The sequence below is a fragment of the Temnothorax americanus genome, unplaced genomic scaffold (genome assembly GCF_048541705.1).
Source record: "Temnothorax americanus isolate GAGA-0224 unplaced genomic scaffold, ASM4854170v1 Scaffold15, whole genome shotgun sequence".
Classification (NCBI taxonomy): domain Eukaryota; kingdom Metazoa; phylum Arthropoda; class Insecta; order Hymenoptera; family Formicidae; genus Temnothorax; species Temnothorax americanus.
The window spans coordinates 1,572,696-1,595,441 of NW_027509286.1; the positions used below are offsets into that span (position 1 = coordinate 1,572,696).

At 38.0% G+C, this 22,746-nt stretch overlaps 1 protein-coding gene across 2 annotated transcripts in view; it reads left to right on the top strand.

The window, feature by feature from the left end:
- Positions 1 to 22,746, top strand: part of LOC143895114 (RNA-binding protein 24) — a 30,626-nt gene that overhangs the window by 4,233 nt on the left and 3,647 nt on the right. The window contains exons 2-5 of one of the 2 annotated variants that reach the window (XM_077401955.1): positions 3,511 to 3,921; positions 5,079 to 5,205; positions 7,833 to 7,893; positions 21,853 to 22,241. In XM_077401955.1, the coding sequence (XP_077258081.1) occupies positions 3,643 to 3,921; positions 5,079 to 5,205; positions 7,833 to 7,893; positions 21,853 to 22,241 (856 nt within the window). In that variant the 5' untranslated portion in view covers positions 3,511 to 3,642. The remainder of the gene's footprint in view (positions 1 to 3,510; positions 3,922 to 5,078; positions 5,206 to 7,832; positions 7,894 to 21,852; positions 22,242 to 22,746) is intronic. The other variant, XM_077401956.1, reaches the window with a different exon arrangement.

Consider the following 22,746-nt stretch of genomic DNA (forward strand, 5'->3'; position numbering starts at 1 on the left):
CAATGAGATTTCTACAGTTGTGATTTATAATTATCTGTATCATGTTATATTAACATTCCAGAGATTGAATATATGGTATCATATATGGAAGTTCACTAGACTTAACAACCTTCAATTATTATTTAATTACTCATTGTGGAAATGTTTCAAAAGAAAATTACATGGTTTCAAGGGGGACATAATTTCGTTTTAGACACGATTGCGTCTGAGATTTCAAAGTTACTTATGATTTTTTAAACGGATCGAATTCTTGTTTGAAACATCTTTCATCCAAGTAGTAGTTAAAAAAGAATTTAAGATCGCGCGCGCGCGCGCGCGCGTTAACGTACAATTTATAGAGCGTATTAAACTATATTTTAGGTTGGTTTGTATATAATGATTTACGAGTCTAGATTTTGGATTTTATCGGCATATAGTTATGCTTTACGCTGCAATATACTTGGAATATAAATGTTATCACAGAAAGTAGTTTGAATCGTGGTTCGTTAAATCGTAGCGCTAAGAAAAATAGTTTTTCATGCAGCGTTTCGTACGAATTGAGCTAGGACGTCTAGGGCAGAGCGAAAGATGGTGAAGGAGGAGAGGGCGGCGATGGCAATACAACAATATGATTATACGGCGTGCTGCACCGGTTTTCTGCAGCAGCTGCCGTCGTTTTGGGGGATCTCGACCGGGAACCGACGCCGCGGTCGTTCTGTCGAAGTACCGGTAGGAAAGGGCTGAAGAAGGAGGGATGGGCAAGGAGAACAGGCGGGGGTTAGAGTAGAGGCCCCTCTGCCCTCGCCGTAGGGCCCGGCGCGCACAATATGTTCGGGCAAGAAGAAGCGAGAGTGTGTTGAAAATGCCAAGCCGAGTGAGAGGAAAAGGGACGTGACGGGGGAAAAAGGGCCCTTTCTCCCTCTTCTATCGGCGCTGAACGCGTTGCAGAAACTCGAAAGACGAGCCGTACGAAAAATGCCCTACTACCTGGTTCCCTCGACCGTTTCGTTCTCTACCTCTACCTCTACGTGAGGGGCAAAACTGGCTCTCTTTTCAGGTTTCTTTAGAGAAGAGTGCGAGAGAGAGCCTTGGATGGAGGTCAGGGTCCTTCCTCTTTGCCCTTTCTTCTCCGTCCGTATGGCCCTCTTTGTCGCTCGGGGTAAAGCCCTCTCGCTTCTTCGCCGTCCTTGTCGGCCCGTCGGATTTTCCCCGATGCAGGGGTTCGGTTTCTACGTAAAAGGGAGCTTTTATCTGTTCCCTTTGTGTCCGAAAGAGTCATCGATTCGAGCACGCTAGAGAGGGATGGTAGACGAAAGTAATGTACGCGTCAGATGAAGCTAGAAGACGATTCGTTTTCGTCACCCTTCGGCTCTCGTGCTTGCTCGAACTACAGGAAGTTGCGAGTGCAGATGTATCCGCGCGCGTGTGCGTAGGTACCTTGTTGCATCATTGCATTGCAAACGGTATTTTTGAGTGTTTATTTTGTGATGCTGGATATTTTCGTATGTGATTGATCGTTGATTATCTCGTATTCGAATTTTTTAAAATAGAAATATTGGAAATGTATATTATTTTTTTTGTATATTAAGCATATACATACACAATAATAATATATCATGAATTCTATTTCAATAATTTTAATATTTTTATGCGTTGTTCGTTGTTTTATCGCTGAAACCATGTCACGATATGATTTACGGAGGGAAAATTCTATTATTCTCGTGCACAGGATTTTACTTTTATAAATCTTTATAAGCAAAATTTCACTATTTAACGGAGTTCTAAACTTCTAATAACATAGCGTAAAAAATTTCATAAAAGTGAAGTTTCTATCTTTCGACATATTAGACAATAAAAATACATTTTACACATTACGCTATAATTTCTACGGAAAATATACACCGAAGAAATTCATCTAATGCTTAAAATTAATTGATTAGATACATATCAACAATTATTAATTATATTTAGTGTCTAAGCGTAATTAGTGTAATTCCATGTCGTTGCGGTAATTGCTTTTTAAAGTTCTGCTTGGCGCCTAAGTAGGGGCAATATCTCTTTTTTGTGCAAGAATTTCCGCATCCATTTCACTCAATTATGATTCCCCTTTCACTGAAGCCAACGTGAGCGAGAGCCGCGTATATCTTTATAAATCAGCGAAATAAAATTCTTCAATAGAAAAGTGAATAGCGCTTCGTTCACCGTCTTTACAATTGCGTCGATATACAATATACATACTCACACGTACGTATATCAAAACATGTATGTACATCATTACAATGTACGCGCCAAGTACGCGTGTCGGTTTGGTTGCATTCTTAAAAACCTAATTATCGCAAAACTCGCACAAATGTATGCATCGAGTTTGCATGACGAAGTGCAATGGTTCTTTCACCCTCGTAAGGGCGGTGAGCATTGGATCTTTGCAGAGCTTCTAAACCGCACGCGTGCGACCCCCTTAACGCAACTGAATTGGACAGTAACGCGACATACAAATTAATCCTCCCGTAACAAACATATTACTTTGAGAGTACAATGTAGATCAAGCATCATTAAAACGAATGAGAATGTCCGATAATTTATACAGATTTTAAAGAGGCTTAATGCATGACATATAATTATTTTGTCTAAAAAGCATTCAATGTGTATCGAAAATGATAACATTTCAATAATAAATGAGATTTTTTTCAATTAAATAAATATAAATTTTCTTATTGCTTTCTTCCAAGGCAAAATAACGAAATTCGAGTATCATTTTTTATAAAATGAGATAAGATTGAGATACACGTCACACATTCTCTGTTATGTCTATTTTACATAAGCGAAATGGAAGAAAAGTAGATGATGTGCTATATGCAGATTTTACTCATCGTTCTCGTCCAGTATTTAAATCCGAAGTATTCGAGACGAAAATATACATACGTATCGATTTCATTCAAAATATTTTGTTCTCTTTAAAACGAGTTTTCCCTGCTACATAAACGCTTTACGAGATGACATTTTGATTTTATAAAGTTAAAAATAAGTTTGTTGTTAAAAAGAAGTAGAATTTAAGATCTTTAGATTAATCTATCCTATTGGCACAAATAAGCTACAAATTTTCTAAAGTTGGGTGAATATTTTATTTTAAAAATGAAATTTTATTGTTTCTTTAGATTCTCGATGTAAAACATACCACCTTAAATTCGCTTATGAATTTTCCTTAAGGGCCATCTACAATGGGTCGCAGTCGTAAGAGTCGTAAGAAATTGGCCAATCACAGTCTATTATTCTTCTTGCGGTCGAAGAATAATGGACTGTGATTGGTCAATTTCTTACGACTCTTGCGACTGCGACTCATTGTAGATGACCCTTAAAAAAAATATCGATTCCAATTTTATCGAAGAATTTATGTTAAAAAATATCGATTTTGTCAATTACTCTGAATCAAATCACAGTAGAAATACTCCTACACATTTCTTAATTTATTATCTCTTTTCTTCATCTTTATAGTTTCTCCGATTTTAATACAGATTTTTTTTCTGTTCCCAGAATAGGGAGCGTTCCGTGTCTAAATGCTGCACGGCTTGTGGTGTTATTAACGTTGACCGAGGTACCAAAGAACGTGTCAAGATTGAGCAAGTCGTTGTTCCGTCTGGCGGTGATCTCGCCAAAATTTGGAGGATGCTGATGCCGGGTGCCGCGGGTCTCGGTGTGGGCGCCGTGGGTGCTGTAGGCACTGTGAGTGCCCCAGGACCCGACGAATTGGTACAAGGATTGGGGGCCCTCGCCGGTACTACGCCGCAGCAAAAGGACACGACATGGACGAAGCTGTTCGTCGGTGGCTTGCCCTATCATACCACCGATAAAAGTCTCAGGGAACACTTCAACGTTTACGGGGATATCGAGGAAGCGGTCGTCATCACGGACAGACAGACTGGCAAAAGCAGGGGCTATGGCTTCGTAAGTAATTACGTATTAATATATTTGCATATATTCGATTTTTAATGCGATATTCGATATAAATCGAAGTCATATAAATTTGTTCGCCGTTTCGCAGCTGCTGTAGTTTTTGTCGACCTAACGGCAAAAAATACCCATCAGTCAGTCGATACGATTAGCTATTATATTCAACCGAGTTGACTATGATAACTTTATTAACGAGACCACATCAATCTGTTTTTACATATGCACATAAGCTTAGCCTTTCCGCTCGAGATAATGCCCTTTCTTTTGCATCCACGTCGTATAAGTCTCCATATCTGTTTCTTTGTATCGCGTGCATTTATAAGTATGCTGATAATATGGAAATAAATTTCGTTGTACTTTCTTAATATTGTTCCTGGACAAATTAACAGTGAGATATAGTTAATTTTTGTAGTTCTTTAATTTGCTAATTTTAAGGATGTATTAGATAAACTGTGTGAAACATTAAACCAATCAAATATACACATGATAACTAATTAAAAAAATATTTATTAAAAAATACTTTATCAGCAGTAAGGTTTTTATAAGTCGAGATATCTTCCATAGAACTCAATAGTTTTCTAATAAAAAAATTTTGAAAAAGTCTTTTTATACCTTCTTGAAGAGAATTTTTGGTGCACTAATATATTTTTGTTAAAGTTTTAGGGCACGTGTCGTTATTTTCGTAATGATGAATTTGTTTTCAGCCTATCCATGGCAAAAAATGGTACTCATTTGAAATTAAGTTAGAATGAATACAATAAAAGATCTCAAAATTCTCCTTTCTTCCTTTCGAGTTTTGTTACAATTTGAAATTCATCGTATATCTCATCTTTGTTTACGAGAAACTTGATAATAATGTGTTGTGTGTGCGCAATACTTCGCTACCTCTGCTACTTTCTCATATTTATAACTAATCTTTACTGCACTCTCTCTAAGAGAAGAATTTGACCTGTTAGGTAATTGTATATTAAATAAGAATGACGAGGACAATAGTCGTTTTGCTTTTCAAGATATTCGTCAAATAGAAAATGAAAGTCTCATTTACGAATGATTTCAACCATTAAAAGATCTAGTGATTTATAGAGTACGTGAGGAATACATATCCGGGCTTATTCTCAATTAATGGAAAGCTGAATCTAACATATGCGTAGGTAATTATGGGAGATAGACCGGCGGCGGAGAGGGCATGCAAAGATCCTAACCCTATTATCGACGGTCGCAAAGCGAATGTAAACTTGGCCATTCTCGGAGCTAAGCCCAGGGGTAACTTGCAAACGAGTAAGTATATTCTATTTTATGTTTTATTTACGAGACTAGTACGTAGAACATTTGCTAATTAATTTCTTGTTATGGTATGCAAAATTTATCTTCTGATGTATCACATCAATTTACTTTCAAGATTGCTAGACCGATTCTTATATACGAACACGATAAGCTACTATTATGGATGAATTATTTTGTTTGATGAAAAGATACTTTACTAATTTGCCTTCCACTTCACTTATTCTCAATGGTTGGCCTTTAAATTATATAGAAATAAAGTTAATTATGCAAAACGGATTTAATACCAACTTAATCAGTATTGATTTTGTCATGAAATTCACGAATATTAACAAGACATTTAATTTTTAGTCGTATTCGCATGAAATTTCGTTAAATTATCCAAACCTTAACTTTGGATTAAATCATTATACCCATATGCGTTTTTAGCCGGTTAAGAATCGCGTTCACATCTTCTATCTAGGAACAACATCGTATTTGAATTTCGTATTTTTGATATTTGCGTGTTACAGTCACGAGTTTTACGCTGTTGATACATTGCCAGCTCTGCAACTTCGTTCGTTGCAATACGCGCATCTTGGACACACATGTAGGATAAGAAATCTGTCGCATTATTTAGTAATCGTATACGTCTAAGTTTGAAGAAACATTTATCAACGCAATTTATTTTCGACGTTAATTGCGACAGATAAAAAATATTGTTATCGTAGCATTTGAAATGGCACATTCTTCAAAGTTTCATCCAAGAAATAATCACGAGAAACACAATAATGATTTTATATACAAGTAAACTATACAATAACGTATATAGATGTGAAACGAAAAGCACGAATGTGACGATCAGCCAAGTAGTGAAGTGTCCCCTGAGTCATTCTCTCGAACTCTCTTGGTGGCTTTGAGCCAGCATAGCTTGGCGCTTCGAGACCTAAGTCTAAATTTGCGTCGTTTAACCCGAGTACCGGTCTTGTCCGGCTTTCTTTTTTTCTGATACAAGAATTGTCTCCAGTTTAATGCTGAGTGAGAATCTCGTTTTAAAGTCAAGTTTTAGCTGCCAGTATACGTTATAATGTTCGCAATTGCTTTTGATGACGTAAATTACTTTCTAAATCCACACTTCTATTTTGATTTCATTTTTAGACAAAAGTTTTACTAACACTTAACATCACTCAATAAAAACAAGAATAGAAGAAGTCGTGGCTGTTTATAATTTCTTGGTGGAAACTTTTCAAGTTTGTTCGATTTAAAGATTAAAATATCTCTTTACATATCTAATTTTTGAATGTTTTGGACAGAGCTTCAAAAATTCTATCAAAAAGTATTTTGACTCGAGTCGATTTTGATTAGAAAATTACTAATTTTTGTATAACAAAAACGTAGAGTTGATTATTCTAAATCTTCTGCTCCTAATTTTTTTAAAATTATCTATGTATAAATATAACAGGATTGTATTTGGTACGTAAAATTCTAAAAAGGGGAAAGACAAAACTTTGTCAATTATATTGAATTTCTGAAAATGAACTATACTATAAAATATACTAGAAAAGTTATATTGCGCCATGTTGCAACAGGAAGGGCGAAACATATTCTTGATAGGACGGCAATCGTGATATATATTCGGTTATTATTGGCCATTTCAAGTTTATTACACGCCATAATGTACTCTCAGATAGCGAGCATGCCATTGAAGCATCAGTACGTGGATTCGTGCGCATGTTTCACGTACATCAATGTGTCTGCTTCTATTTATTTCTATTCGACGGCGCTACACCGTCAAATAGCATAGGACATAACAGTTATCGAATAATCATTATCAGAAATTTTGTTAAACAAAATAATGTCAAAAAACATGAAAATATTTGCGAATCGATAGCGAGTCTTTAAAATCGTATGATTTATTCAGTCATCAACGTGAAAAGCATAGATTTCTAATTTATCACGACTCAAGCGAATTTTTGTTTGCTGGTTATCTCTTCGAGATTGAGAGATATTACGCCCGCTATTTTCGTAATGATAATTTTGTCCCGTATATCGATCCGGCAGAATTTGAACGGATACTAGTTTTATATTGATTATACCAATGAATGAAACATGACATTACTATATTGTAAGATATGACACATGACATAGATTTCTGACTAAAAATATGAATTATTTTTACTATTCTTGTTAACTGTGTGAAATAATATATGATGAAATCCTGTAGGATCATATATGCTACGAATGATTAAGCTTACAATGTAATGAAAAAAATTTTTCACATTTGTTCCTATTTTTAATTTTACTTATGATAAAATCATCATACATCTCAATTGAAAATTTTTTAGTTAATTTTGATTATATTTCAAAAAGAAGACATCTATTTATAAAATTAGAGTGATAATTATTATTGCACTATTTTGTAATTTCCACACACATTTAGTAAATAACAGAATTATTTGAAGAAAAATTTCTCTCGAAAAAGGTAGACGTTTCATTGTACGATACAAAAATAAAATTTTCAAGATTTTCTTAACACTTAGCAAAAGAATGTTTAAGTGTATATTAAGCGATTCAATTATAATAATAAAGAAATATAGAATTAGGTATTAAAAACTGAGATTCACCGATTATATTTGTGATTCTAGCATTCCCGTTCGCTGCAGGCATCCGGGCTGGTTATCCAACAGTGCTTCCCGGACAATACGGGTGAGTCTACATTTATGTGCTTTGTCGACGGATATTAATAACTTAAATGTCATAACTGTAGCTAGATCAAAGTAGCCTAAAGTCAGGAATCCTCGTGATCGTTTATAATCGATGGCTACCGAATTTATTCGCTGCAAGTCAATGAAATCGTTTTCGCGCGCGATTTTTCTTTCAATTATCACATAGGCAAGTTAAATTGCAAAATAATCGATCATTGGCGCAGCGATTATGTAAATTTGCTGATCGATATCTTGTAAATGGAATCGAGAATTTTTCGTGCTTTGAATTTTTCGAATTATCGATGAGAATAAAATTTTTGAAATCCATCCTTGCAGCGAACACACGAGTCGTTTAGTTTTGCGTAAGAATTTCTCGGGAATATCGATACGACGGTAATTAATAGTCGGTAATGCAATGTTTAAGAGCCAACAACCCATTCGCTTAACGGAGCCGCACGGTCGAGTAATTTTACGAGCTTTTTTTTTAAGACACCATATATATGACGTTTCAGCATCCTGACGCGCGCGCGTAAGGAGACGGGCAGAGAGTTCTCTTTCCGAGATCCTTGAGACGGCCAAGGGCCATTCTAAGGACCCCATATTAACGCGAAAGAGAGACAAAGACATGAAAAAGAAAGAGAGAAAAAAAGGGCAAATGTATTAGCGATCGGTGAAAGAGCGAGAGAGAGAGAGAAAGGGAATGAGAGAGAAAGCGGCACACGCACACGTATCAGAAATCTACACGTATGAGTACCTACGAATTTCTTTCCATGAAGTACATAGCGAAGATCTTCCGGGGATCGGCCTGTTCTTCTTCTCCTAACGTACTTTTTTGACTGTGGTTTTTTTTTCTTGTTTCTTATTTCTTAGTGAAACTGACGTGAAGTGATGATAATGATTGCGGTTGCTGAGAGATTTGCGATTGTTTGTTATTTGGTGTTAGTTTTTTTTAATATTATATCTTTACACTCTTCACACTTTTTTTCTTAATAAGCATAATAATAATAATGATAATTGTAGCAATAATAATCGCAGTTTAGATAGCTGTTACCTCTTTGATTTGACGTTTTACCGCTCGTATAAAATAAAATCGAAATGTTGTAGTCCGTTATTTCGTCTGATCGGCAAATTTTTTTTTAATTATAAACAGGCATAGAAAAGAAAGACAAAAGGGATAATGCTATCAGTCTAAACAATGTTATCTCAGATATTAAATAATTCGAGAGATCATATTTATTATTTCAAAATCTTTAAGAATCACTTCGAGACACTAAAACTGCAAATTCTTTATAACTAATTTTTCTCTTTTACTCATTAACACATTGAGAAAAATAAATCTTAAAATAAAGAACGATATGTTCAATCTATAGCAGTATTCGTGCAGTATTATACTGTCAATTAGTTTAATAATAATGAAACTTTTGACGTAATTTTCTCGGTCAATTATCGGTCTTTAATCATTGAAACTAATAATTCGCAATTAGAGTTTAGGGAGTAAAGCGTTACTCGTTTATTCTTACCGAGCGGTTATTTTTTTAAACAATCTTTTAAATGCATAATCTTTTTCTTCACTTTAACGTATTTTTGAAAATTTTGCCTTTCGGCAATTTGTTTTATTTTCTTATGTGTATATTGTACTCCGTTAATTATAATTAATCTTTTTGTTTGCCTATGGTGGCGGGAATACTAAAACGGAGCGAGGGTAAAGCGTCTTCCAATTTTAGGCACGAATTTTCACAATGTATCCTTTTGCATTGGGTTATTTATTGTTTTTTAGTCGAAACGAACGACGTATTTTATTAGACATTTTAACGCGTCTTGTAGCTAAGCTGACTCCCCCCCCCCTAAACGTATTTCATCAATCCGACTGCATTGTTTCCTCTTTGAATTAAAGAACCGTGATATGAAATATGATTGTGAATGGCATAAAGAGCCGTATAAATTACGAAATAGGAGAGGTTTCTTCGTTAAATTAACGCAAACCAAGGAAGAAGCGTATCTGATCCGCCGCAACGAACCGTCCGGCCATTGCTTATAAATATTTAGTCTTTCGACCACGTAGGCCATGCAGGCTTCTCCTCGTGCCTCGTTTGCTCGCCTAAAGCGCCTTTCGCGATTCCGCGAGAACGGAGAAACGGATAGATGGAAGCCAAGTGCAGAAGCCGAGAGAATGAAGAAACGTTGGAATTCGGTTGAATAAAAAGAAACGCGACCGCGATTTCGCGAACTGGGAGATTTTCTTCTTTTGGGCTCCGCCGGAAATCGACCGGCACTTGAGACACGAACGGCGTGTATTAATTTTTGATTGCGCGACAATCGATCCTATCGCGGTTCACCTCGTTTGGTTCGGTGGATTCTTCAATGCCGCACGAAAATTTCGTTGAAATGTGGAAAACGCATAAATTGCACCCGATTGTACCAACAATTGAGGTAATTTTTTGCAAAAAAAAAAATTCCGCTTTAATAAATCGCTGTCTCTTCCTAGATCATTAATCTTATTCGCGATATAAATGAACATATAGCAATATTAAATAAGCAATATTAAGACGCGGCGGGAGAGATGTGGTCGAGAGAAAAATTCACGCATGCTCGAAATGGACGAGAAGAGCGATTCAACGAAATTATTTCTGTAAAGCTAACACATCAGTTTAGGATTCGCAATGGAGGCGATGCGAGATGAGTATACTCCTCCTTGGAATGCGATAAGGTGGATCGAAGTGTCTTTCACGAAATACCCGTCGGAGACTGCAATGTATAGGATCCGCTAACCACTATAATATTAATTAATAATCTTGTGTGTGTGGTGAAGGCTTACACTACACTTGGTGTCGCTATTGGTGTTGTATTTTTTTGGTGTTGTACGTGGGTGATTTTTTTGAACTTTCAAATAACACGGCATAAATATACATATATAGCTCTACGAGCTCTACGTCATGAAGTCGCGGAACGGATCATGGCGTCGTCGTGGGTGACTTTTTTTTAATTTACTTCAGTATTAATTATCGGAAGCAGCATGTATCAATTGTAGGATCGTCATTATTGCAATAAGTCTGCTCGAGATTACTATAATTACTTTGTTTTCGCGACTGTGCCAAAGGTGTACATATGTACGCAGAAGGCAGAAACTCTTATAGTTTGATTCGCTATCGCTCTTTGCGGTGATTTTTTTTGCGGAGTAATCTGAAACAACTCCCTTTTTTCTCGCCTCTTAATAAAAGGTCGCGGGAGAGAGAGAGAGATGGTCCTGACTTTCCTCATCTCGCGAAGAAACGTGTCGCAATCACACGAAAGAAGCGTGAATATATAGAAGCGTCATATGAAGGGGATTCATTTTTTGTGCGATCCGGCAAAGCCCCATGCAAAGGCCAATTGACTCTCGCGTGATCGAAATTACAGATCCAAATTACCAAAGATATTATCTAATAAAGTCAATTAGTTTTAATTTAGTTCTACTTTTAAAAGCTCGCGTTACTGTCACATTCAAACGTAAAGAAAGTTGCAATTGTATAAACGTACTTAAATAAATTGCATAATATATCACAATAAATGGAGAACTGTTGATTATATGTTTTTAGATGTTGGATGAATTTGAAAATTAGATTTTTCATTATGTTTGCGGAGTGCAATGCGGCGCAGCGCTGTTGCACACTGGCGAAGTTTTTCGTCACGGGAGAATATTCGCGGACTATATCGTCCGAAAATTCGCATTTAGCACGTCGACACGCGTTATTGGCAAAAACGTCGCTGTCGGCGTCACGCATAGGCGTAGATGCGTGGTTCGCGACGCGCGTCCTCGAATTAGCGAAACGTAGGTGGAAAAGTGAAATCCAACACCGGTCCGGACGTTGCGGTAGACGTCAGAGACGGTTCCGTCCGACGGTAAATTTGTGTCGTAAGCGAGCGCCGACGCCGACAACGACGACGACGACGACGACGACGACGACGACGACCACGACGACCACGACGACGAAGAACGACGACGCCGAACGTCTCGGCCGGCCATCTTGGAGCCGCGGCTGGCGACGGTCCCAGTCTTTATTTAGCACCACCTGTCCCTCATGTCAGCTTCTCTTTAACTGTGAGCCGCCACTGCTCGAAGGCCCTATCGAGAGGATTCTAACGCGATTTAAGGCCGTCTTTACGAAGGCGATCTGTAGCGTCGAGCCGTGTTAAAAAATCCACGCTTATTTATGCTCTCGCGCATCATTTCCGCTCGCTGCTATACCCATTCGTTATATGTATACCGAAAATCGCGACTGAATTAAGAAAGATGACTCAAATTCTTGGCTCAAGATGAATGCTTCCTGCTTCGAATTTTCTTTTTCGCGAGAATAGTTCGCGAGAGTCATTTCATACATTGTTTAGTTCTAATTATCCCTGAAAGAATAATACACCATTTTTTAGATGTACGGTCGTATTTCCGGGCTCTTACGCCACTTCTCTCTAATTTGATCTATATACACACATTCAGCGATATCTGTACATCAAAGTAAATATGGAACGCTTCAAAAATATGTCACCGCGTTGCTAGATACGTATCTTCTATGTGGTATACAATGCTGCCTTAGGAAAAGGTATATACTTTTTCTGACTCATTCGTAAAAATCATTGACTCATGCGTCCTTTGAAACAGTCGATTCTAACGTCGAGTACCACATTTCGGTATTTCATTTCCGTCTCACACGTCTCGTTGGGCGGGAATAAGATTTATGCCCATTTCTTTTCGGAGAGATGAAACGGTGCTGGGTGTTAAAGGTCCATTTCTATTTTCATTGCCGCGGCTCCCATCCACCTGTCGTCGTCGCTCTTCTGACGCAAGCCGTAACATCGCACCACGAGACAGCACAGCGAACGTTCTGTATCGCATTTACATAAATACATTGAGGCCGCATTTAAACTTGCATCTCGAATTTTAGAACGACGCGATTCCGGATGATCTCCCCGAAATTTTAGAGAACTGTCACGCACTTTGAGATAGACATAAATTATATTTTCGAGTGAACGCGTAAGAAATAAATTTTCCTCGTCTACCGCTGTCTATCTGTCGCGGCGTTTCTACATCGCTGCGTGTAACACGGTAAAAGTAATATATTTTTATCGGTGTCACGCGTGTATTTTAACTTCCTGAAGTTGAGTAAAGAAACTACCTGATTTTTTTAGGGGCTATTTAATTGGCATTAACGCGTATTATTTCTAGTTTGAAAAAAAGCCAACGATAGATTTTTACAATACGAGCAATAGCATAAACATAAAATCCTACAATTGCCGCGTATTATCTTATCAATCCATGCGTGTAATTCTTAAACGTTTTCCCGTTCTCGTCGAAAGTAAAATAAAGAATCTTCCTCTTTCTCCAAGCATGTGCCTCCTCGCGTTTCTTAATTCGTACACATTTGCCGAATCGTATTCTTGGCGGATCTGCGCGTACCGAGAACAATTAAGTCGTCGTGTGGCACCACCCTTCGCAGTCACCATTGGTCCGGTCTGCTTTCCAAGGATTGGCAGATCATCCCATTGGATTATCCACGGCGCCGGCGCCCGCACAATCCGTGCACTGCGCATCGGCCCGTCATGCATATATACATTTGCGCCCGGTGCACACATGCGCGTACAGAGTGCGCAGGTGGCTTTACGGATACGCGACGGATACGCATACGCATATGTACTATACAAACATACACACATCCACAGAAATCTACGTGCACTCGCGTATACGATGCGGAAACGCATTGCCGCGCGATCGTGGACGGTCGCGAGGCACCACGTGCCGCACCGATGTATCCGCACGCGTGTAAAATCGACCACGTCGCATTCCGTGACACATTTAATAATCGCGCGCGAGTATATACGGAAGGGAGATGATAGCGAGATTACGCGCTGACCGATGTACCTTGTCCTATGTAAATGTCGCTCGAGAGCGAAATGGAAATATCGCTAATTCAAATGCCTATACGAAGCGTGTCTTTAAAGCATCATTTTCTTTGTTCAGCTGTTCTCTCTGTTCGACTGTATTCCTCTGCAATTACATTAACGCCGGAGCTAATGAAATTAATTTCGCGTTCGTGTTCAACATCCCTAAAAACATCCGATTGAAAATTATTTTATCTGTGATAAAGATACCTAGCTCTATCGGGAATCCTGTATAGATTTATATATGTATTGTATTAGATTTCACGAGACATTACGCGATTTCTTTTTAAAGATATTTTTGAATATCACAGATTTCTTCAATAACAGAGATTAAATCCTACGCCTATCAATAGCCTATCGATTAATACATTTCCACAAATAAAAAAAGAGAAGAGATATATCGGTTACTAGATCATGGATCTTTCGTGTCGTAACGTATCGTGCAAGGTGTTTCGACAGTTTCCGCTTCGCTAACGCGCATTTCCGCTTCATCGTCCTTACCGTTAACGATCGCCCCATAGTCATGGGGGTCGTAGCGGCCCGCACGCACGAATTAATGGAGTTGATTGAACAACCCCTGTCGCTACGATTCACCCCTCCCCCCTCGTATACTACGTCATTAAGTTGCGTGGTAATGCACGTAGGGAAAAGTCGGGAGATTCTAATCGCGGTGCTCTGCCACTTTGCGTCGGAAATCGAGGGTGGTCACTTAGATCCGTCACGAAGGGACGATACGGGGATCTCTTCGTGACTGCGGAACGATTTTGTGTCCCTCACCTCGCTGGTCTTTCTGTTTAGCGTTTTACAAAGAGACGCGGAAATTCCAGGATTTGTCGGCAGTCGCGGCAAAAAGTTGCCGGGAAATACGTTTCCTTCCTAATATTTCGTCGCAGTGATTAAAAAATTGATAAAGACTGATAATGATAATGATAATTGATAAAGAGTGATATTTTACATACATGGCGAGTTATTTTCTGTTTCACACAGTTGAAAGTGTAAATTATTTCTGCTGTGCATGTGATGTACCGTTACTCTATTCAGATAAAAATCTTATAGCTTGTTGTTTGTCGCTCAACTCACTTCGTATTCTTTCGCAAATTTATATTTTTTAATATTAGTAAAATTTCTCCCGGGACCATTATTTTTATCGATCCTGACGATATTTTTTTTTAAATTGCTGTGACAAGCGTGCGCATTCATTCTCGCGGGAATCGCCGTAATGTGACGTACGTACGGTACGTTTTTTTTTTGTCTGTTATTCGTATGTTACATCGATCGTGTAAAAGGTCGTACATCGCATCGCGCTTCTTCATTGTAGGAATTATGCGTCTGTTAAAACCGACCGCCCTATTTTTACACGAAGGTTTCAAGGACGAAAAATACGGGCCGAAGGATGAGGTTCGTCGGACGTTATTTCGTCTCCGCATTGCATGAGCAAGTTCTTTTAAAAATTATTTTCTAATTTCATAAATTTCTAAGTGAAATAAAAGTTTCTATTTACCGAACATAATAGAAGTTTACCGTTTATTGTTTAATATTAAATTTTTTAAGTATTACGTTTTGATTTTTCTCAGGAAAAAATTTAATTTGTATTAAGTATTAAAGAACATTTTTTCTTTATTTTTATGATCCTGAGATTTGATTTAGCAAAAACTTTCGAGCTCTTGACGTAAATAATCCATAATTATTGGAGTTTAAGCGTATACCGGAAAATAATCAGTATTCTTTCTAGTTTGATTTGTAAAGTTTGCGACTATCCGCGTCATGTATAAAATAAACCGGTGATATGAATGCAATTTAGTATGCCCGGTACGCCTCCATTGTTTTCCTTATCGCTGATGTGATGAGATCGATCGATGCGTTTCTCGCGATCAATTAGCGGTTTATCTTTTATTACTATATACATGAATATGGCTTCCGATGAAATTTGACAGAATAATTCCGTACGAGGTCTCGCGGCATTATGAAAATCTGATTAGATGCGCAGATACGTGCGTTTAAGAGAAATCACGTAACCCACGTGTGTCTTTCTAAACTATAATAAATCTTGGCATAAATGTCATAATGTTTTGATAATGACAATTCGGTGGAATTTAACTCTATATCTTGATGAAACTCTATATGTATATCTTATCGTTGCATCGCCATATAGGATAAACGTATTTGTATAAACATACTTATATAAAAAATATCGTGAGCGTGAAAGTTATTTCCGGATATTTGTTATAAAACACGACATATCTTTTCCCACATCATTTATAATTTTTGATGAGATCGTAAATATTCTATGCATTTCCCATCAATTACATTAATTCCCGCGAGACATGTATAATACGAGGACATTTTCTCGCCCACGCCACGTGGATATTAGCAATTCATGAACATTTCCTCTCGCATTCCCTTGATTGTATGTATTTAAAAACTTTTTGCTATTAACATTGCTAAGTGACTATCGTACATCCTCATCTTTCTTACATATTGTGGAAATTATCCTAGAACATGAAAAATCTTCACTCGTAGTAAAATATGTAACAGTAAGAGAAAGATAAGCCCACGGCCGCGTATTTGATTTTTATTTTATTACGTCTTTAGTGATAATTTCTCAATGATTCTGCGTTCGGTGAGATTTCCTCATGCTTGTCGCTCAGTGCGAGGGAAACAGCGATGGGGGCAATTGGGATTGAAAATTGCCATCTGGACGGGGACGGACGCGCGCGCCGGTCTGGAAACATACGTGGAATGAGGAGAACAGAACAGAACACGTTAGAATGGGAAAAGAGGGGTTGAGGACACGCGAGCTATCCATAATGCACGTACCTCGGCTGAGATGCGACCGACAGATAAATTCGATGGAAAATGTTGAAGCAAAAAAGCAATGGAAAAGCGAGACTGTATACGAAGAAGGGAACGTCACTCGCGGGCTGTCTGGTTCTTTGTTTTCAGACCGCGAAAAAAATATCGAATGTTGATGCAACTTGATAATTCTGGACCAGTAATGAAACAAAAATTTCTTTTGTCATAGACGTCATAGAGGATTAATATACGGTTTTATATTTTTTTTCCTCAAACGTTTATAGATATTCTGTCCTAACCATGATAATTATTTTAACGAAATAGCTGTTATTAAAATATGATAAAACTTTGATTTGCTATCTCGAGAAAATAAATATATTTAGACATTTTTATATAATTTTTCTTTCAGCATGTGTTTTAACTAGAAAATTGTATTCCTTATCTCTGTTCATGATTTCTTCTAAGTTAACAGGAATTAAGTATATGAGTCAATGGAAAATCTAAAATGAACGAAAGAACAAGCGAGATATTTTTAACGATCGTCCATCAATTAATCTTTAAGTATTCTGTTTGTGTGTGTGAGTCACTGAAAAGTTCAGCAGGTGGCTGACAGTCTTCGATGTCAATAAAATTGACAATACTCCTATTAATTTCCGTGCGTTTGTTTGTACAGATAGATCGATTGCCGCGCAACGTGTCGAATTTCATTTATCATGTCACGCTTCTCTGTTATTTTTATTTTTCTACTTTTCAGCGAATCTCTCTCTGTTTCAGTTAAGAGCAACGTCGAGATACCTCGATGATAATTTGCGAGACATTTTAAACTGAGCAAATATTTTAGAACCGGAACTGAGATAAAAAAAAGTGCATAACATCAGTGCATAAATTTTCTATTCCTATGCTCCTCGATCTACTGCACTTCGCTGCGCCAAGGTCGCCGATTTTATCTTTCTTTTATACAAACAACATACAATTTGCTCGAGTCTCTTAAGTTTTAATGTGAATAAATATATGTGTTGTTAGGTTGTTGTAAAGTTACAATTAATGTTATAGCAAACACGGAGAGAAAGAGAAAAATTATAGGCTCTTGGAGTACGGCGTAAAAGCGATAGATATTTTTCCTGTCTAAGGACGCTCATTCAGAACAGTCATCTTTGTTATATCTTTCTTACACGTTTCAATGTCCCGCGGACAACGCAATTCACCTCGCAAATCGCCAGGCAAATTTGACGCGAATCGGATTCCCGCTCGGCCGGATCCTCTTCAAATGGTGCAGATAAAAAATGCCGCTCGTCCGCAATGCGACATTATAGCGTTATAGCGACATATCGCTCTTTTCCTTTTATCTTTATTATAATTTCGCCCTCCTCGCGTCATGTAATGCTCATCGACCGCGTGGGTCATCCATCCTAGATGACAGCTCCAATTCAAGGTCGTCGATTCTACGGCCATTGTGATTCTTTTCCCTCCCCCGTTGCAGCACGCGACTTGACATGCTCGTTCGAATTAAGCGACGTACGACACGCGTGTCGAAGCGCTCTCGATTGTTTGCGATTGTGTGATAATGGTCACCGGGCACCAATCCGGCGCGTTGCGGAGGAGCTCTGCCGTTCGGAGCTGCAGGACGACATATTGATTTCCTTCGCAGACTGGACACTGGCTATTATCGATCCGCTAAAAAGTTCAGGGCTGTCTCCGGGAAAGAGGCCGAACTCCTTCGGCCTCTGTTTCGAAACTACGGAATCGCTCTTTACCGTTTAATCATTTATCGAATATCTGTTGGCCCTCAATTCATAATTGACTATGTACGATATGCGTTTATACAGCTTATTGAGAATCGCGTGCCGAAACTAGGTTTACTTAATACCGATGGCAATCAGACTGTACAGAGATAAAATTATAATCTCAAGTTTGATTTTTTAAATAGGATTTAAAAACTTGCGTCACTCATCTGTCTATCTATATTTATAGAGAGGTCAACACTCTTGTTAGTATTTTTAAATTTCATATATATAAATGCTTATATCTTTTTAATATATAATAATGTTCGCTTTACGTTCCATATTAAACGTTAAATATTTAATTCTTTTATCAATATTTATTTAGTCGATTTGTCAAATCGATTAAACCAAATTTTCAAAATTATATGTTTAAGCATTAAGCAAAATATTGATTGCATATCTAATTGCAAATTACTCGAGATAATACATACAATAAAATTTAAAACACAACGGTATACACGAACTTAGAAAACGAATTTACCTATCCTATATATTTTTTATGTATTCGCAGAGTACACGTCGATCGATAAGAAACAATTGCGAATCGGTGAACAAATTTCGCGGGTGATCGAACGCCAGTCGGGATCTTCCGCGCGTCATTATTTGAGGAGAGTAAAGAAAGGCAAAGAGTAAAAGAGAAAGCGTAAGGGAGACGGAGGCACTGCCGTGAGATGTACTATCTTTTTTTCTTCCTTTCGTACGGGGATACGTTTTGAGACGTCTAGCGTCGATTTTTCTGAATTTGGATATATTCTGGAGTAATCTAAATTAAGTGACGCCTTATATTTTTTTTTCAAATGCACTTTGTCGCAGATTTAAGGGATGCAGTAACGTGACATTGATGTAATTTCGACAACTCGACACGTTCTAAGAATAAAACTGATAAAAACATTACATAATGCGTAACGAATGCGATGCACACACACATGCATGAATGCATGCAGAATGCTTGTACTCGTCGTTGCAATGACGTGCGAAACGCAACGAGCAAATTTACTGGATAGTGTAGCGCATAAACATACTTATTGTACGAAAACATTATTCACAGTGCGATATTATTTTACTCATTTTTCTATTTAAATAAAATAAAAAACTTCATAATTTTCAACACACCAATATTCAGTATAATAATGTTTTTATTATATTCCAATTAAATATGGCAAGTGGCAAAAAAAATATCAGTTTAATCTTTTATTTTTTCTATGCATTCTATGATTCAAGTGATAATGAATAGGAATATCGAGTTCGTCCCCTAAATCTGCAAAAAAAGAGTCTGATTTATAAAAATATATGTGTATCTTATTTTAAGATACTCTACGGCATATCCAAAGATAGTAAAAATCGGAGAATAACGAACTCGGGACGTTTCCTTAGATCTGTGAATTTAGGTACTAACGTTGGTGTTAGATAATCGTGTGCCGTGTGCCGAGAAGTATTTATATTTCGTGCAGTCACCTATACATACACGTTTGTCGTTGGTTTGCTGTTGTTTTGCCAACACGTGAAAGATTTTTTTCTTGGATTGTTGCGTACGTTTTTCGCCTTATTATTGATACCACATTGAGAGCAACGTTACCGTTTTCACATCGACTTACTTCCTTCCGCTTCCCGGGCCCGTCGTCCTTTCTTTTTCCAATGAATTATCCGTCGAACGTAAGCACGCACATATATACTCACACATTTACCGTGCATCCTGATGTTAATTGATTTCTCTTTTTTTACGAGGATGTGATTTGCCTTTCAAAAGTAAGATACCGATGTAGGTGTAAATTGCATTTTTTCTGTGATGAAATATCAGTGAAATGGTATTTTTTTATGTTTACAAACTCTTCAAACATTCTTTGAATTTTATTCAAACGCGCTTTAACTAGAAAAATAAAAATACGTATCTTAGGAACGATGTAAATGTAATTATTTTTCTAATTAATGGTTGTTTTTCTGTATAAATATTGCAACTGGCATATCATCAGAATGCACGTATTGAACATGCACACGTGTGTACAAATGGATTAAAAGACGCGAGTTTCTCTCAGTTCTTAATGAATTCGCCAGTAAATATGGAATTGATTATTTTCGTAATAAACATTTGATAAAAGACTGTATTAGAAGAATCTTGTATTATCGAAAATATTAATGGATTTTAATAACTTCGAGAGTGTGGAAATAAAATCTGACTTCTCAATTAATTTTAAATGAAGTTTGCTTCAGTAGAATTTTAATTCTCGGATTTAATTATTAAAATATTTAAGCTAAGAGAAAGCGCGGGACTTTCAATACTTGTGTACAGAACATTTCATCACAAAGCCGAGATCGCATATCTTGTATATAGAAAACAGAAGAAAAAAATAGTTTCGTCTTAAGGGTACGATTAAGTTAAACCTTTCGAAGATATGCTACTTTGGAACATGAAACAAAACATGGCGTACACTTAATATTCTTGCTCACACACATACACACGCGTATTGATTGATATCGAAACACACAGAAGCGCATTTTGATCGATCGTCCGTATGTTACATATGCGCGAAGATCGGTCGAAGAGAACTCGGTCCCTCGCTCACTTTGCCGTTTGGTGTTGCGTGCTTTTGGTGTTGGTAGAGAGCTGCTCGAGAGCGAAAGACCGTCGAGCCGAGAATCTTCTTGTAACGCGAAACGCAATGAAGAAAGTTTGTGTTTTTCGCCGCGCATGCGCTCTTCGCGTTGACGAATCGACGGTGTATTAGAAACACGTCTTTGCCACGTCGATTCTCGGGACATTTAAATAATCGCCGTCTTTATCTTTATCTTTATACGACCATCAAGATAATCAAGAGACAGACGAGTTTTCAAATATTTATTCCGATTGACGACCTATAACGGACCTATAACATCGCGAATTGTACATTAAAAACACGTTTCACGAAGAATATGTTCTTACATGCACAATTATACCTAATCATGACACGAGTAACATTTGCTGTACGTTATCTTTCCTTCCTAACTCCATTATATCCTATAAAATGAGAGAAGTATATAATTGAAGTGAACGAAAGCTATCGTATTTATTCGTTGCATCTTTTTCGAAAATTCGGAGCATTGTCCGATGGCTTTCGATCGCTTCAAAACAGGTGTACTTGTTCGTAAATTATTGTTCAGCGGACTAGACGGCGTTTTATTTAACCAGTTATGGCAAATAATTCTCATTCTTATAATCAGACTTGACATATAAAATAAAATACAATTATTCGCACAGATTAATTTTTAAGATTGTTAATATTCGCATTAACATTAGCACGAAATGGAGCGTTTGATCTACATAACAAGAGCTAATTTCGCTTCATTCAATTTCTTTTTCTTTCTTCAGAAAGTATAATAATATTGCCGTCAGTGCGCGTCGCATTGCACTTAATTTACAAACATCCGCCGCCTTAGATCGAGTGTTGTTGCGCCCGACATTGCATTGACATCCGTAACTAACGGTCATTTTCGTTTTGCAGAGTACCACCGGGCTACGTGTACCAGTCGCCCTACCTGGCGGCTGCGGCGCCAGGTGGTCTGGTACCGCTGCCGACGACGCAGTTGAGCCACGCAGCCGCCGTCGCCGCGGCATCGCAGTTCTACGAGTACCAGAACGCGGCGGCAGCCGCGGCGACTTACCCGGGCACCTCGTACAACTTCGCCGAGGCGTATCCGTACACCACCGCGGCCGCGGCTGGTACGTGTTTGAATAGTGTCCAGAGCAAGGGTAGCAACTATCCGATACACCACCACCAAGCCCACCAACAGCAACAGCAAAACGGACCCGGTGCGACGTTGGCGCATCAGCAGCAACGGTTGGAGAAAACTCTCCTGCCGCAATTTCTGCCGTCCGTGCTGCGTGATTACGGTAGAAGATCTTAAAAAAAAAAAAAGATAGGGAGGGAAGATAGGAGGGTTGCGCCGCCGCACTTTCCTCGAGGGCTACTGTCCGTAGTGCGCTTATCCGCAAGCGGGGTTCTCACAGGATCTGGTTTTCGTTTTCACAAGGGGTTCCGGGGGATACATGGGATAATGCGGAGGGAATTGAATTGGGGAAACGCGTAACCTGATGTGCGCAGCTTTTGCTACGCACCAAATTATGCATGGTTAGGGGAATAATAATTCCGATGTCGGGGATGTATAATGTCGTCACGAAGCGGATGCAATGAAGTATCGCTTATTCTTATTCTATACACACACGCCTTTACGTTTTCCAAAAGCCTTCGGCATTTCCGGACGGATCCGTCGTGGGAACTCCGCTACGTCTTTTGTGTTGATATATGTTAATAAATAGATATTTCGCTTTCTTTCGAATTCGATCGTTGAATATTTTGCAACCCTCGTATCAATATCAATTAAACAGGAACATTCTC